General features: G+C 40.2%; 1 protein-coding gene across 7 annotated transcripts in view; it reads left to right on the top strand.

Annotated features, from left to right (window-relative positions):
* The window catches only part of TRPM3 (transient receptor potential cation channel subfamily M member 3), a 974199-nt gene that overhangs the window by 342694 nt on the left and 614368 nt on the right, over window positions 1-17137 (top strand). For 5 of the 7 annotated variants that reach the window (XM_088837936.1, XM_088837935.1, XM_088837933.1 and 2 more), the window contains exon 1: window positions 5481-5657. The exons of the other annotated variants lie outside the window; for them this stretch is intronic. In XM_088837936.1, coding sequence (XP_088694062.1) covers window positions 5481-5657 — 177 coding nt within the window. Of the gene's footprint in view, window positions 1-5480; window positions 5658-17137 lie in introns of those variants that run through there. 7 annotated transcript variants of the gene reach the window in all.

Raw genomic sequence — 17137 nt, 5'->3', positions numbered from 1 at the left:
AAACTGTATGCTCAGTAAACTAATTAATTCATGAAGAAAAATTTTTAAAGAACTAAATTATTAGTGAGTTTCCCCTCAAAGCTCCCTACAGGACTGTTATGAGAAGTAATTCCAGGGACATAAGAGGATTAGACTTCATTCTATTAGACTTCATTCTATAACATAATATTGACTATAACTCTGAAGACAGTTTTTACATAATGGTAATCCATCATGTGAAGAAGGATTAAAGGTCCAAGATGTCCAGTATGGTTAAAAGGAGATTTGAGTCAAGCTTGTTGCCTATCTTTTGGAGAATATTCTCTGGAAGAGAAACTTGACTGGAAAGTTCCAGGGAGATACATTTTATCTTGGTTGTAGGAAGAACTTTTTCTCAACTAGAGCTGTCCACCCTTGGAATGGGCGACCTTAGAAACTCACCCACTACCTGCCACTGTGTGCAGAGGCAGGCTAGCATTCAGGGAACCAAGGAGACATGGAGTAGATAACTATTCTAATTTTGAGATCTTTTAATTTTACACAGCATGAAAGTTGTTTAAGCTGCTTAAGTGAGAGAGTCATGTATTTTAACAGATTTTAATGCATGTTAGAATCTATTATCTATAAAAGATGCCACAAGGGGAAAAGCACCTGAAGTGTAGGAAAACATTATGTAATCTATTTGGAAAACATATTTGAAGCTAAGTTAAGAACTGTTCTTTATCGGTGGAATCTATAAGGAGATTTAATACCTTAGAAAATATTGTTGAAGGATATAAAATTTTTAATAATTGAGTGTGGTTAAAGAGAAGCTGAAACTCCAATACTTTGGCCACCTCATGCGACAAGTTGACTCACTGGAAGAGAGTCTGATGCTAGGAGGGATTGGGGATAGGAGGAGACGGGGACGGCAGAGAATGAGATGGCTGGATGGCATCACCGACTCGACGGACATGAGTTTGTGTGAACTCCGGGAGTTGGTGATGGACAGGGAGGCCTGGCGTGCTGTGGTTCATGGGGTCGCAAAGAGTCGGACACAACTGAGCGACTGAACTGAACTGAACTGGAAGAGAAGAAAGCCAGGGCTGCTTTGGTGGCTTGGATGGTAAAGAATCTGCCTGCAATGCAGGAGACCCGGTTCCATTCATGGGTCAGGAAGATATCCCGGAGAAGGGAATGGCCACCCATTCCAGTATTCTTGCCTGGAGAATTCCATGGACAGAGGAGCCTGGTGGGCTACAGTCCATGGGGTCGCTAAGAGTCAGACACGACTGAGCGACTAACACTTAGAGAAGAAGGAGGAAAAGTATGTTTTTCTGACAAAAATGTTAAATTGCCAGAGTTTACAACACAAATGTTTTTCTGATAAAAGTGATGAATTATCAAATACAACAAACAGGGTTCTGATATTGAAGTTACAAATTATTGGGGCAAATGAATTTAACTCACAAAGGTTTATTACCCTTGGACTGGTTTCTGCTATTTCCGTGGGATGTTTGTGTATCGTCCTCTTGAACTAGGTACACTGCATTCACTGTGAGAGCCTTGAAATATCTGTTCTGTTAATTTCCAGATACCAGTGAATTTCAGTGTTTTAACAACATTGTGAAAAATTACATTGGAGCATATTTTTTTGAAAACACATTTCAGGTGGCAGTTTGGAACTACCAGGATACCGTATCATTTCCTTTCTGTTTTCTTAGGTTTTCATGAGTCAGCCCATTGTATATCCAAGAAATATAAGGGAAGACAGTGTGCACAGTGGCACAATGCTAGGTGGAGGGTGCCATAATTTTTTTTAAAGAGAGGGAATGTGTTTTCAAAAGGAAGTCAGGCAGCCTGTCTGTACTGTGGCTCATTAGCAGCATTGAGACAGTTCAAATCTTATCATGATTCTTAAATTTAGCATCATTAAGACAGGAAATAAAACACAAAGATGATCAGTGGGAAGTGGGCTTACGTAGCATGGAAGAAAATTAGTTTTTTGAAAGGCAGGCTTTGGAGTGCAGAAATTTGATGTGCTGTGTTTGCTATTTTGGAGGATACTGAAAACTCATGTGGTCATGTCAGGCTTCTAAGTCTGTTGGAATTTATTCTATAGATTTCTAAACATCCACGTTCATAAAACCGGTAAAACAAGCATTTTGGATTTATGAAATGCAGACGTCTGGGGCTGGGCTTGCTCCTCTCTGCTCTTTCCTCATTAGACTCCTCTCTAAAACCCAGAAAGATACCATTCCATGTGAAAATACCATTTCCTGTAGCAGGTTGGGATCCTGAAAACTCTGCTTTAGATGTTGTGATAGCAAACGATTTTGGCCCAAACTATTCCAACAATGGGAGAAAACCTTCTCTCATGCACTATTATTTTTCTTTGATCTTTGCACTGTAGTCTCCAAGTCTCTGGAGGTTCTGTGCTCACTCCTCTAATTTCCATTAGAGAGGGCTGTGAATCCTCCTCCTCCATTCTGCAGAGCTCCGAACTATTCTTTTTGACCAAAGTTATTCAGTAAAAATTAAAGGGGCTAGGAGGATCAAAGGCTGTGTGTTTTTGGTGCTGTCATTTTTTCTGGGGTCCTTAACAGTGAGGAACAGTGGGGGGCAGGGGAGAGTCAGCTGCAGTGTTTCAACATTTTTATAGAGCTGCAAGGGAACCAACCTCTTAATAGCATCTAATATCTTAGGGAGGCTGGTGCTTTGTAGCCTAAGCAAAGGCTCCATCTTATAATCTGAGAATATCTCTCTGCAGTATAGCATGAGGAAATCCATACTGCCCTAGTAGTCTCCCACCTTTCTCTTTACCCTCTTAACTAAACTCATGGTAACTCAGAAGAAGTTGTCAGGTTTAATATGCCTTGCTTGATTCATTACCTAGTACTGGAAGTATATATACTTGTGTAGACTTAAGGAAATCACCAACAGGCAAAAGTAGCATCAGTACTTGCTGCCTAGGTGATAAATCGTAGTATAAGGGACTCAGAATACACCAGGCACTGTTCAAAATGATTCATTGATATCTTAGCTCTCTTAGTCTTCACAGCCTTGTGTGTGTGTGGTTTCATTTTTATCTCCATCTTACAGATGAAGACTAAGGCACAGAGTTGTTTAGTCACTAAGGTGTGACCGACTCTTTTGCTACCCCATGGTCTGTAGTCCTCCAGGCTCCTCTGTCTTTGGGATTTCCCAGGTAAGAATACTGGAGTGGGTTACCATTTCCTTCCCCAGGGGATCTTCTCAACCCAAGGATGGAAACCACATCTCCTGCATTGCAGGTGGATTCTTTATCATCAAGCCATCAGGGAAACTCAAGGCATAGGGGTCAGAATTAGAATTCAAACCATGCAGCCTGATTCCAGAATTCATGGTTTACTTTTTTACTACATCAACCTCAAACCAAAGATCTGAAACAAATGCTCAGCATTTCTTCTTCATGATCTTTTAGTCAACTCTTATGTAAGGTTAAATCACCAGAAAGTTGAGGCAGTGGCTTAATTGCTGTGGCTGCCTTAACTATGTAGGAGAGAAGAGAAAGCTTGTCTTTATAGTCTTGTAGACTAGTTTCAATCAAATCCTGGTTTTATTAGTTATGTTAATTCCCAGGAGACCAAACCCGGGTCTCCTGCATTGCTGGAAGATTCTTTACCATCTGAGCTACCAGGGAAGCCTCAATTCTTAGCTACTCATTACTAATTTCCTAGGATCTCAATTGCTCAATCTATGAAATGTGGATATGACTAAATCCACATTTAGCATGTACTAAATAGGGTTATTGTTGATAGGAATGCATAATGCATTTAGAGTGCCTAGCGCAATGCCAGACACAGATAGGTCAGATGTTAATGTTTTAAGCTGCCTTTAACCTTTGCTGGAAATAGAATGATGACAGATAATGAACCAACTATGTGTTTGTGTGTGTGTGTGGGGAGTCTATTAAAATGATATCGGTTAATAGAATGTAATCAGATGCATGAATTTTATTCCAAAAGGCAAGTCAGTGGTCTGGATTCTGCCAGTAGACTAGATTTTCTACAATAGTATCCTTAGATCTGTAACACAGGATCATTGTGAGGGAAATACGATTGTAATGCAATGTGTCAGGTATTTATTACACTCCAGGGAGGACCCATGTTGCTCCAAATTCTGAATTACAGCAGAGTCCCTGTGTTATCACATCTGCTCTCACATCTCCAATTCTGCTTCAGAATACGTAATAGTCATGGAGCTGGGATTTACCATTCTCTTCTAGTTAATTCAAAACTGAAAATCAGTACAATCATAGGGAGGGACATAAAGAGGGAAAATAAGTTTAAGGCAGAAATGCTCTAAGGATGTGGGAGTTCTCCTGGGTAGTCGGCAGTCTCACTAAGCCGGTTGTACTCACTAAGGTCTGATTCCTGGGGATGGGGTAGTCTCAGTGGGCTGTGACTTCTTCCTCTTCCCAGGCACTGGAACTTCACTGTTCTAAGTGAAATTATTTAATTTGTGCTTTCAAATTGAAAAGTTGCCTTATTCTTTCTCAACATAGGCACCCTAAAGACTGTTCATGCCAACGCAGCAACTCTATCTTAAAGCCGTCCTTAGGCAATAATAGGGTTGGGTATTCCCCAATTCAGGAAACTCCATCTTTTATAGAAAGCATTCCATGTGGCACCTTAAGGGTTAAACTTTTGTTGCAGATAGAGTATCAGGTGGCTTTTCAGGAGAGGATAACCCCCAAATTAGAAACTGCCATTTCTAAATGGTAAGCCAAACATAACGTTAGTTTACACTGCTTTCTGTGAAAGGAATAACTCACCGCTTCTGCTGTGTGTGTTAGTTTGCTTTTCTCTTTACTATCTACCTCCTGTCATCTATATCATGTGTATATCAGGGTGAGGACCGTCAATCATAGTTAATAAAAACCCCAGAACACGACAAAGATTCTTTTTATTGCAGATCCGTTTTACAATAGCTCTCAATTTATGATGTCACATAAATCAAAAGTGAAGTGTTTATCTTATCATTCCGAGGCATCCCTTCTCCTTCTGTGTCCTAGCCCCTCCCCCTGTGCCAGTTTCCAGCCCTCAAAGATGCTTTGTATAAGAAAGTGCAAGTTCCCTGTTCTGGCTTTATTGATGTTCCCTTTTGCTCTCTTCCTGGCTCCCCCCCAAACCAAGTGAGCAGAGCAAATGGCCCGGGTTTTCCCCCAATGCCTGACCTGCGTTTACTGGGAGGAGAGCAGGAGAGGGAGCGCGCATTCCGAGCAGGCTGCTCTGACTCCGACCACAGGCTGTTCCGTGCAGGCTGTCCCTCTCCTTCAAAACCATGCATCTCCTCCCCGAAGCAGCAGGCAGTGTGCCTCCATTCAGCCACATTTGGTATGCATGAGCACGGCTGCAGGGAGAGGGGAGGTGGCTTTCTTAAGAAGGTCAGGGGCTCAAGCAACGGCCACTTGACTAGTCTCCCAAGTTGCAGGAAGCCTCTGCCCTGATGGAATTCGCAGGTGTGGAGATGACCATGGGATGCCAGGGCCGTGGAGGACCGTTTGTTTTCTAGGCATTGCTCAGGTTTGCGGTTTCTGGTTTTCCTGGTGGAATTTGGAAGGGGTCATGAATCAAACTGATGCTCCTCGACCCCTGAACTGGACCATCCGGAAGCTGTGCCACGCAGCCTTTCTCCCATCTGTCAGACTTCTTAAGGTACTGTAACTTGCTGCTTTGAACGGCTCTCATTGTGCTTTCAGGTCTGAATACCCAACTTCGCACTTGGGCTGGGACACACCTTTTGGGGAGTACAGATGCCTGCAGTGCTGGCTGTGTTGCCCATGGCTATTGAGAGGTTCTCAACTCACCTCACCCCATGGTGTCAGGGAGGGAGGATGGTCTCAGCCACATTTGAGAATGAGATTATGGTTGCAGAGAATGGGCTGCCTGAGTGCTCCCCACCCCCAAACAGCCCTGAAATAGAATTAATTAACTTCTTTGGGAGGGTGGGAACAGTAGTGGGAGTGAAATCTTTTACTCCTGTGTGTTTGACTCCTGGATTTTTTTCCTCCCTGGGGAAGCCCTTCGACCCAGTTTCCATTTAAATGGAACCTGAGAGAACAAAGGATTCTCCTTATTATTTTAAAAGCCCTGTGTCCTTAGGTGGTCTCTCAGGTAAAGACAAAGAACAAACCTTATCAGATTGTGACTTTTTTGGCATACTTTTTTTTTTTAAGGCATGATAATTTTAGTATCTTAAGTGAAGTCGGTGGGAAAGTATTGTTAAATATATACTGAGTGTGTGCTTCTAGCTTTCTCGCTAGCTCTGAGTTACACAAAAGAAATAGTACTATACCTCAGCTAGGATGCTACCTGGTGTCTGGAGCATTTCTCTTTCTAGAAGCAAATATATTAAAAACACTGAGAAAGTCCCCACAACTTCAAGATAATTCATCTTTACCATCTGCCATGTAGGGAAGGAAATACAAGTAAAAATTTAAAGGTGCAGAAAACAATTATTTCCCCATCAGAAAAGAGAATGTGGTAGTACTTTTTTGGGAAAAAAGTATATCTCTGGATGTCCCTCCCACATCCAGGTGAAGTTTAAAAGGCAAGATGAAGTTCTTAATCCTCCTTTCTATATTAATATGATACTGAAATTAATGATCACTGAAAAAATTACACTTACAACATTTTTCTTTCTGAATCTGTGTTCTGGTTGGGTCAGGTTTGATGTGGACAGTTAGTTCTGTACAGCTAAGTGGCTTCTTGCATTGGAGTATTAACCCAGTGTCACTCCAGTATTCTTGCTTGGAGAATCCCGTGGACAGAGGAGCCTGGAGGGCTACAGTCCATAGGGTTGCAAAGAGTCAGACATGATTTAGAGACTGCGCATGCATGCATTAACCCTGTCTGAGTTTCCTTTATCCTGTTAAACACAAACTGATTAACTTTCCCAAAGGTTACACCCACATCCTGTTCAAACACCCATCATTTTGTTATGGTGGTGGTTTGCTTCCTTGAAAGAGTCTTTTGGAGGAAAAGGAGGTTTGGGAGTAGAAGAGAAGCTTCCTTGGACATAAGGGCTTTTGCTATGTTGGAACAACATGCGTGATAGGGCATGAAAAAGAATGAGGCCCAGGACTAACGAACAAATGTAAATTTTCCTCCAGAATTACTCTTGAATCTAGGGTCTGCGGGGAACAGTATTTTGGCAAACCTAACTGTGACTGAAAAAAATCGACTTCAGCTATTCCATTTGCAATAAGAAATATTTTTCATTTAAATCATTCATTGGCTTTTCCCTGAAGTAATGTTTTTTAACTTATATAATGACTTTTAAACAGGTATGTGTATACTACCTTCAATATATTATTCATTAATACTCTAATTTTTAAATGGAAAATGATGTTTATTATTTGCTTGTCATAACATCAGCAGAGAAGTATTCTTTTGAGGTAGATTACTTATTTTTAGAAGAGCTCTCATCTTTTTTAACTGTGAGTACCATTCATGCTATATATCAGCAACACTGTCAATACTACACCAATACCATGGGTGGCATACATCTCAGTCTTACCATCCTTTGTGAACATGGTGTTTTATAACAAATTATATTCATCTAAAAGGTGCATTAATGACTGCCCTTCAAATTCTCTCAATATCTGAAAGATAGGATTTGTTTTAGTAGAGAACTTTCCTTTCAAATGACATCTGTATTTTTGAAAGATTGTATGTCCTAGAAGACTTCCGATATTGAACACATTTCAAACTCGAAGAAAAGTACTACAAAATTCTTTCAGCAATACTTAGAAAGAAATAAACACTGTTTTTTAATATGAGTTATTGTATTATCAGCATTCTGGATATGAATGCTGTGTAATTTTCCCGCTCCAGATTGTTGCTGTCTTGTCTTTATTATGTTAATCTCTGTGTGTTCTTGCCCTGCTTTTATATTTCAGGTAAAATGGAAGTTCCAGAGTAATCATTTGCATCTTTTGGTCAGTGTTCTTCCTAATTTAGTCTATAAATTAAATGTTTAATAGCAATAATTGTACTGTTCTTTCCTCGCTTTCTGCTTATTCCTTCCCTCCCCCTCCCCCCCCCCCCCCAGTCTCTTATTCTGTCTCCCTCACACTGCCATGTTAATATAATGGATGGATTCTCTGGAGTCTATTGAAATTGTAAGCTAATAACCCCAATTCTCCTATTCAACAGGTAATTTTCATTCCTCTTCCAAGCCTTTTTCTGATGCAATATGCCCTTTCCAATGTCCTGACATAGCCATAAATGCAGTTTAGGACATGATGGCATGATTAGATTGGACTAAACCCAGATCAGTCACCATTTCTGACAAGACTGGGTGTGAGCTAATTTCCTCCCCGTCCTTTCCTGGAAAATGCATTTCTTTGCTAACTTGCTTCAGTACCACACTAATGTTTAGAAATGGCTTCATAATCCTGTTTCTTGTATTTCCCATTTCTTAATAGAAACAAGATACTAAAGAATTAGAAGGGAAAGGCCAGCATCTGAAGCACGAATTAAACCCAATGAGTGTTGGAATATAGTTATTATTCCTTCTGAAAACATCTTGTATTGTTATTTTGTCCATCTCAGAGAAAATTTTGAACATGCCAACCAACTTACATTTTGAATTCGAGATTGCATTTGGGAATATCATTTGAAAATGAGTTTTTGGACAGGCACACGATGATGATAGCCAAAAATCAGAGGCTGTTTTCAAACGGATACATTTCAAATGGGACCCTTTCCAAACTGTTTCTCTTCAGTTGTCATTTGCCTCATTTTGATGTGTTTCAAGATTTATCTTACTATTAATCACAGAAAGTCAAATTTATTTCAGTGATAGAATATTCTTAGCATATTTTATATTCATTTTAAGGTCTGTCTCTGCTATTATTTTCTTTGGGAGATTTTATTTTGGTTACTTCTGTTTAATTTGAATATTAATGTTAGAGCAGACAGCTTTTTCTGCATTGAAATCTTGGTAGATATAGTGAAGGGGGCCTTTGAAAAATAGGTTACCTTGGGGGAAAGGGAAGCTGTGTACTTGTAACAGAATTTAGATAAATACATTCAAGCCAATTTCTTGATGAAGACCAAATAATCTGCATCATTTTAGGGTTTTCAAACAAAGAGTGTGACTGCCACTAGAGCAATGTCAGAAAGAGATTAAAGAAATTATACTTTGGACAGTTAGGTCTAAAAAATGAGTCCTAATTCCTTCGTGTTCCTAACCACCTGTGTGACCTTGGGAAAGTTACTTAACCTCTCTGTAACTTGGTGTCCTTCTCTTTAAAATAAAGAATTTAGATCTTGACTTAGATTTGATGTTATGATTCCCTGTGGAAAGGCTGCCATGCTCTGTGGGCATGGAAAAACATAGTCTATTGAGGCTAAAAGTAATTAAACTGGATTGGATATTAAAATGGAAGGAGGACTAGAAGAGTCGGCAGAGTTTAGATCATAGAGGGCCTTGCCCACTAAACCAAGGCAGTTGACAATGATACTGAAAACTAGGGAGGGCCATTAAAGGGATTTTAGCAGCAAAGTGATTGCTAGATTCAGCTGTTAAATAGATTGCTTTGACGGTAGTGTCTAGAATGCATGGGAGTATTGTGAGACTGGAAGCTGAGAGATTAAATTAGAGGTCTGAAGAGTTGATAAGGACCAGGGGTAGTACATTTAGTCTCTCAGTCATGTCCAACTCTTTGCAACCCCATGGACTATAGCCTGCCAGGCTCTTCTGTCAGTGGAATTCTCCAGGCAAAAATACTGGAGTGGGTAGCCATTCCCTTCTCCAGAGGATCTTCCTGACCCAGGGTTGGAACCTGGGTCTGTTGGATTGCAGACAGATTCTTTAGTGTCTAGCGACTGAACAATAACAACAGCAGGACTAATGCAAAAGTAATGGAGGTAAAATAAATAGGGCCTTGTTAAATCAATTAGTTGTGGTAGAAGGAAGAATTTAGAATTTCTTCAGATATCTTACTTTGCTGTCTGGTGATGGTGATGGTGGTTCCAGTGTCTGAGAATAAAGATCCTGAGAAGGAAGGACAGAACTCGGTGATTCTTTGGTGAGCTAGAAAGGGTATGCCACTTACTGATTCTAATGGGACTGAGACAAAAGTAAGGAATGTAATTTCATGTCATTGATGGGATGACTCCCACTGATAGCAGAACTCTTTGATGTAAATAATATATAATCAGTAATATCTCTTAAAGTTTTCTAAGATGGTTTTTTCTTTGCTCTTATAAACAATGTCTAGTAAACTCCCATTTTTTGAAATCCAGTTAAAAATCTCAGAGTTTTAATTCATTTCCCCACTCCTTTCTCTCTTTTTATTATCAAAAGAGGGATTAGTGAAAGTGAACTGGGTATAACACAAGAGAAATAATAGAAAGAACAGTGATCAAGTTAGGCTACGAGATCCCAAATTCTGCCCAAGTACAAAGTGTTTTCTCCTCCTATAATTTCATGTCATGGTAACCAGTGTCCATTATATTGCCCCTGAAGCATAGCAAGATCCTGATGACAAAATGAGTTGGGTCTTTTTTCTACAGTTGATGCCAGACATAGCAGAAACTGACTTCCCTTTGCTATTCTCAAACTCTTAGAAGACAATTATGTTGAGATTCATTTCGATTTACTTTAAATTTGTTACTTTTAAGGACTCCTTTTCACATCTAAAATTCTGTGTCTTTACATGGCAGGTAGAATAATATTAATAAACCAGAGCTTTTGTTTAGCTAGGACCAGACACTCCTGAACCACATGTCGGTGAGTAGCAGTTGAGTTGCCACGGGAAGAGAGGAAGCGTACACCTGTTATATCTAAACATGTTTGTGAATGGTGGTGAGTGAGATCAGGGAACTGATTATGGACCAATTCCACTAAGTGCCTTAAAGATGGGAAGCCTAAGAATAAATTGCTTTTAGGAAAACACAGTGTGTGGTTAGGCAAAATTTTAAGGGCTGCTAATAAACCTCCATCTTTCCATCTCAGCATGCCAGGCTCAGATTCCCTTTAAGAAAAAAATAAAAGATGTACCCAAACTAAAACCCAGGAAAGACAAAATCTGTGTGGTGCATTTCAAGTGGTGGCTTCAACTCAGGCTGCTGAACAGTGACCATGTGATTTGCGTTTTTGTGAAATGTTCCTTGGGCATCCTGAGGGAAATTCCTGAGGCACCAAGAAACCCTCCTGTCTCTCTGGAGAGCTCTGCCTTCTGATACCCAGTGTTGTGGGGTAAGGAATGAAACTGTGTGGTCACTGTAGAATGGGGGAGGATATAGCTGGGTTGTCCAAGCCTAGGGCCATCTGGCTTTGGGGTAACTTGTGGAGTCAGTAAAATGGGACAAAGTATGTCTCAAGGGCAATGATTCTGCTTTCCCTGCAGATGATTTCCTGTGAAGGGAGGAATATGAACACTGCCTTTTCAGCAGTGGCTTCAAATTCTCCCCACCCCATCTAAGTCTGTTGGTATAACCTCAACTGACTCCAAGTTCATCTGCAGACAACTATCTCCCTTTCCATTAGCTAACGTGAAAAAGTAGCTCATAAAACGTATTCAGTAAATGTTTATTGAAGAATAAATGAGTGAAAGTATATGTGAATGATACGTGAAATCCTAAGAAAGCTTAAGAATCACTTGGGGAGCTTATGAGCAAAGCAAATATTCAAGCTCACCCCTGAGGATGCTGACTCAGTAGGTAGGTGGTGGGTCCAGAAGTTTGCATTTTAACAAGCTCTCCTAGTGATTCTGATATGAACAGCTCTTAGAAGGACCACACATTGAGGAAAAACTGCCTTAGATTCAACAAAGCTAGAGGGAAACTCAATTAAATGCCTTCTCTCTTTTGCTGGCATCTGGGCAGAACAGATTATGTGTTAGTTAACAGTAGGAGCAAAAGGTTTTTCAGAAACAATTCACAAGTTTTCAAAACGTTTAATCATAGATTTATTTCTAAAAAATTCAAAAAAATTAGGTTGAATTTATCTAGAGATATGATTGTGAACCAGAGCACCCAAAGATAGTGTCCATCATCAAGATTCTGGAACATCCTGCATATGCCCCTTTAAACTTCCCTATGAAATGGTATGGAAGCAGAAGATATTAAGAAGCGGTGGCAAGAATACACAGAAACTGTACAAAAAAGATCTTTACGACCAAGATAATCATGATGGTGTGATCACTCACCTGGAGCCAGACATCCTGGAATGTGAAGTCAAGTGGGCCTTAGGAAGCATCACTACAAACAAAGCCAGTAGAGGGGATGGAATTCAGTTGAGCTATTTCAAATCCTAAAGATGATGCTGTAAAAGTGCTGCACTCAATATGTCAGCAAATTTGGAAAACTCAGCAGTGGCCACAGGACTGGAAAAGGTCTGTTTTCATTCCAATCCCAAAGAAAGGCAATGCCAAAGAATGCTCAAACTACCGCACAATTGTGTGGGAAATTGAGCTGAACCAGATTTTCAAAATTCTCCAAGCCAGGCTTCAGCAATATGTGAACAGTTAACTTCCAGATATTCAAGCTGGTTTTAGAAAAGGCAGAGGAACCAGCTATCAAATTGCCAACATGCTCTGGATCATCGAAAAGCCAAGAGAGTTCCAGAAAAACGTCTACTTCTGCTTTATTGACTATGCCAAAGCCTTTGACTGTGTGGATCACAATAAACTGTGGAAAATTCTTCAAGAGATGGGAATACCAGACCACCTGACCTGCCTCTTGAGAAACCTATATGCAGGTCAGGAAGCAACAGTTAGAACTGAACATGGAACAACAGACTGGTTCCAAATTGGGAAAGGAGTACGTCAAGTCTGTATATGTCACCCTGCTTATTTAACTTATATGCAGAGTACATCATGAGAAACGCTGGGCTGGAGGAAGCACAGGCTGGAATCAAGATTGCCGGGAGAAATATCAAGAACCTCAGACGTGAAGATCACACCACCCTTATGGCAGAAAGTGAAGAAGAACTGAAGAACCTCTTGATGAAAGTGAAAGAGGAGAGTGAAAAAGTTGGCTTAAAGCTCAACATTCAGAAAACTAAGATCATGGCATCCGGTCCCATCACTTCATGGCAAATAGATGGGGAAACAGTGGCTGACTTTATTTTGGGGGGCTCCAAAATCACTGCAGATGGTGATTGCAGCCAGGAAATTAAAAGACGCTTACTCCTTGGAAGGAAAGTTATGACTAACCTAGACAGCATATTAAAAAGCAGAGACATTACTTTGTCAACAAAGGTCCGTCTAGTCAAGGCTATGGTTTTCCCAGTAGTCATGTATGGATGTGAGTTGGACTATAAAGAAAGCTGAGCGCAAAAGAATTGATGCTTTTGGAATGTGGTGCTGGAGAAGACTGTTGAGAGTCCCTTGGACTGCAAGGAGATCCAACCAGTCCTTCATAAAGGAGAGCAATACTGGGTGTTCTTTGGAAGGACTGATGTTGAAGCTGAAACTCCAATACTTTGGCCATCTGATGCGAAGAGCTGACTCATTTGAAAAGATCCTGATGCTGGGAAAGATTGAGGGCAGGAGGAGAAGGGGACAACAGAGGATGAGATGGTTGGATGGCATCACCGACTCAATGGACATGGGTTTGGGTAGACTCCAGCAGTTTTTGATGGACAGGCAGCCCTGGCGTGCTGTGGTTCATGGGGTCACAAAAGTTGGACACAACTGAGTGACTGAACTGATGATGCTTCTTGGAATTGCAGTGGTCCTTCAAGTGCATGTCCTTTATATTCCAATGGTATGTTATAGTACCAACTGATCTGTGGTCTGTTCACTTGGGGACCAAGGCTAGAGCAGCCATAATGATGCCTACATTAGCAGAGACCCCCACCAGTGCCACTGTCTATTCCACCCCACATCCTTCAAAAACTAAGGAAGAGATTCTGGACAGGGTAGGGGAGGAAGAGAACATATAGGGATTTCATCTTAAAAAATACATTAAAAGTTCAAATTAATTTTACACTTGAATTTTTAAAAATGATGTCTGATATTAAATTATAAATGTGGGAAATTGAGCTGAACCAGATTTTCTTGGCTCCTGAACATGTGAGAAAGATACAGTGCTATAATTGCTTGGGTGAGGTGGGGCAGGTATAACAAAATCTCTAAGAGGGAGATACTAGTATTTACTTTTATCTCACATAAAATTTTGTTAAAAGCATTTGGGGATTTTGTTCTAGCCAGTTGCTCTTCCCTACTTCCATTTTCAGAGGCATATATATAGGAATTTGCAGTTTAGAGATAGCACTGGTAACTTTTGCTTTTTTTCTCCCAAGTAATTAAAGAATTTCTGGGTTTACTATAAAGACCAATAGGTGATAGATAGATGATAGGTGATAGACAAATACATGATAGATAAATAGATGGATAGACAGATAGATGAAAGAAGAAAGGAATTGATTCTGTTGTTTAAAAATCTATTGACAACAACATTTTATATATTAAATTGTCTTCCTTGGAAGGAGATTTATCCACCAAATCAGCTCTTAAAGGAGTGTTTCTCAAAGTGTGGTCCAGGACTACATAGTACAGAATCAGTTTCACAGAACTCAATCCAAACCTATTAGTTTAAACCCATGGGAGGACCTTGAGAATCTGCATTTTAACACACAACCCAGATGAACTCTATGCACTGTAACAGTTGAGAATCTCTCTTCTGAAGTGTGACACTTCAATAAACAGATGTTGGCTCATTAAAATTATGCCTCTGGCATGACCATACCTCAGTATCTAGTTTTTTATTGTTAAAATTTGAGTACCCACTATCTCTCTATAAACTTATACAGACTCATAATATTTCCACATATTTCTAGTCCCCATGCTAACACCCCAAAAAGATGGCCTGTTCATTATAGGGGACTGGAATGCAAAAGTAGGAAGTCAAGAGCTACCTGGAGTAACAGGCAAATTTGGCCTTGGAGCACAAAATGAAGCAGGTCAAAGGCTAACAGAGTTTTGCCAAGAGAATGGCACTGGTCATGGCAAACACCCTCTTCCAACAGTGCAAGAGAAGACTCTACACATGGATATCACCAGATGGTCAATACTGAAATAAGATTGATTATATTCTTTGCAGTTAACAATGGAGAAGCTCTATATAGTCAGCAAAAATCAAGACTGGGAGCTGACTGTGGCTCAGATCATGAACTCCTTATTGCCAAATTCAGACTTAAATTGAAGAAAGTGGGGAAAGCCACTAGACCATTCAGGTATGACCTAAGTCAAATCCCTAACATTTATGCAGTGGAAGTAAGAAATAGATTCAAGGGATTAGATCTGACTGACAGAGTGCCTGAAGAACTATGGATGGAGGTTCATGACATCATACAGGAGGCAGTAGTTAAGACCATCCCCAAGAAAAAGAAATGCAAAAAGGCAAAATGATTGTCAAGGTGGCCTTACAAACAGCTGAGAAAAGAAGCGAAGCTAAAGGCAAAGGAGAAAAGAAAAGATATACCCATCTGAATTCAGAGTTCCAAAGAATAGCAAGAAGAGGTAGGAAAGCCTTCCTCAGCAATCAATGCAAAGAAATAGAGTGAAACAATAGAATGGAAAAAACTAGAGATCTCTTCAAGAAAATTAGAGATACCAAGGGAACATTTCATGCAAAGATGGGCACAATAAACGACTGAAATGGTATGGACCTAACAGAAGCAGAAGATATTAAGAAGAGGTGGCAAGAATACACAGAAGAACTTACAAAAAAGATCTTCATAACCCAAATAACCATGATGGTGTGATCACTCACCTAGAGCCAAACATCCTGAAATACAAAGTCAAGTGGGCCTTAGGAAGCATCACTACAAACAAAACTAGTGGAGGGGGTGGAATTCCAGTTGACCTTTTTTAAATCCTAAAAGATGATGCTGTGAAAGTGCTGCACTCAATACGTCAGCAAATCTGGAAAACTCAGCAGTGGCCACTGAACTGGAAAAGATCAGTTTTCATTCCAGTTCCAAAGAAAGGCAATGCCAAAGAATGTTCAAACTACTGCACAATTGCACTTGTCTCACATGCTAGCAAAGTAATACTAAAATTCTCAAGCCAGGCTTCAACAGTGCCTGAACTATGAACTTCCAGATGTTCAAGCTGGTTTTAGAAAAGGCAGAGGAATTGGAGAGCAGATTGCTAACATTCACTGTATCATCGAAAAAGCAAGAGAGTTACAGAAAAGCATCTACTTTTGCTTTATTGACTATGTCAAAGCCTTTGACATAGTGTGTGGATCGCAGCATACTGTGGAAAATTCTGAAAGAGATGGGAATACCAGACCACCTGTCCTGCCTCCTGAGAAATCTGTATGCAGGTCAAGAAGCAACAGTTAGAACTGGACATAGAACAACAGATTGGTTCCAAATAGTAAAAGGAGTGCGTCAAGGATATATTGTCACCCTGCTTATTTAACTTATATGCAGAATACATCATGCGAAATGGTGGGCTGGAGGAAGCGCAAGCTGAAATCAAGATTACTGGGAGAAAAACCAATAACCTCAGATACACAGGTGACATCACCATTATGGCAGAAAGCAAAGAAGAACTAAAGAACCTCTTGATGAAAGTGAAAGAAGAGGGTGAAAAAGTTGGCTTAAAACTCAACTTTCAGAAAACTATGATCATGGTCTCTGGTCTCATCACTTCATGGAAGATAGATGGACAAACAGTGGAAACAGTGAGAGACTTTATTTTTTGAAGCGTCAAAATCACTGGAGATGGTGATTGCAATCAGTAAATTAAAAGACACTTGCTCCTTGGAAGAAAAGCTGTAACCATCCTAGACAGAATATTAAAAAGCAGAGACATTACTTTACCAACAAAGGTCTGTCTAGTCAAAGCTATGGTTTTTCCAGTAGTCATTTATGGATGTGAGAGTTGGACTATAAAGAAAACTGAGCACCCAGGAATGATGCTTTTGAACTGTGGTGTTGGAGAAGACTCTTGTTACTCCCTTGGATTCCAAGGAGATCCAACCAGTGTATCCTAAAGGAAATCAACTCTGAATATTCATTGGAATGACTGATGCTGAAGTTGAAACTCAAATACTTAGGCCACCTGATGTGAAGAGGTGACTCACTGGAAAAGACCCTAATGCTAGGAAAGATTGAAGGCAGGAGGGGATCGGGACATCAGAGGATAAGAAGATTGGATGGCATC

The sequence above is a fragment of the Moschus berezovskii genome, chromosome 7 (genome assembly GCF_049115385.1).
Source record: "Moschus berezovskii isolate FMDL1 chromosome 7, NW_MosBer_1.0, whole genome shotgun sequence".
Taxonomy (NCBI): Eukaryota; Metazoa; Chordata; class Mammalia; order Artiodactyla; family Moschidae; genus Moschus; species Moschus berezovskii.
Note: the sequence above shows the minus strand (reverse complement) of the source record. Positions and strands in the feature narration are given on the sequence as shown.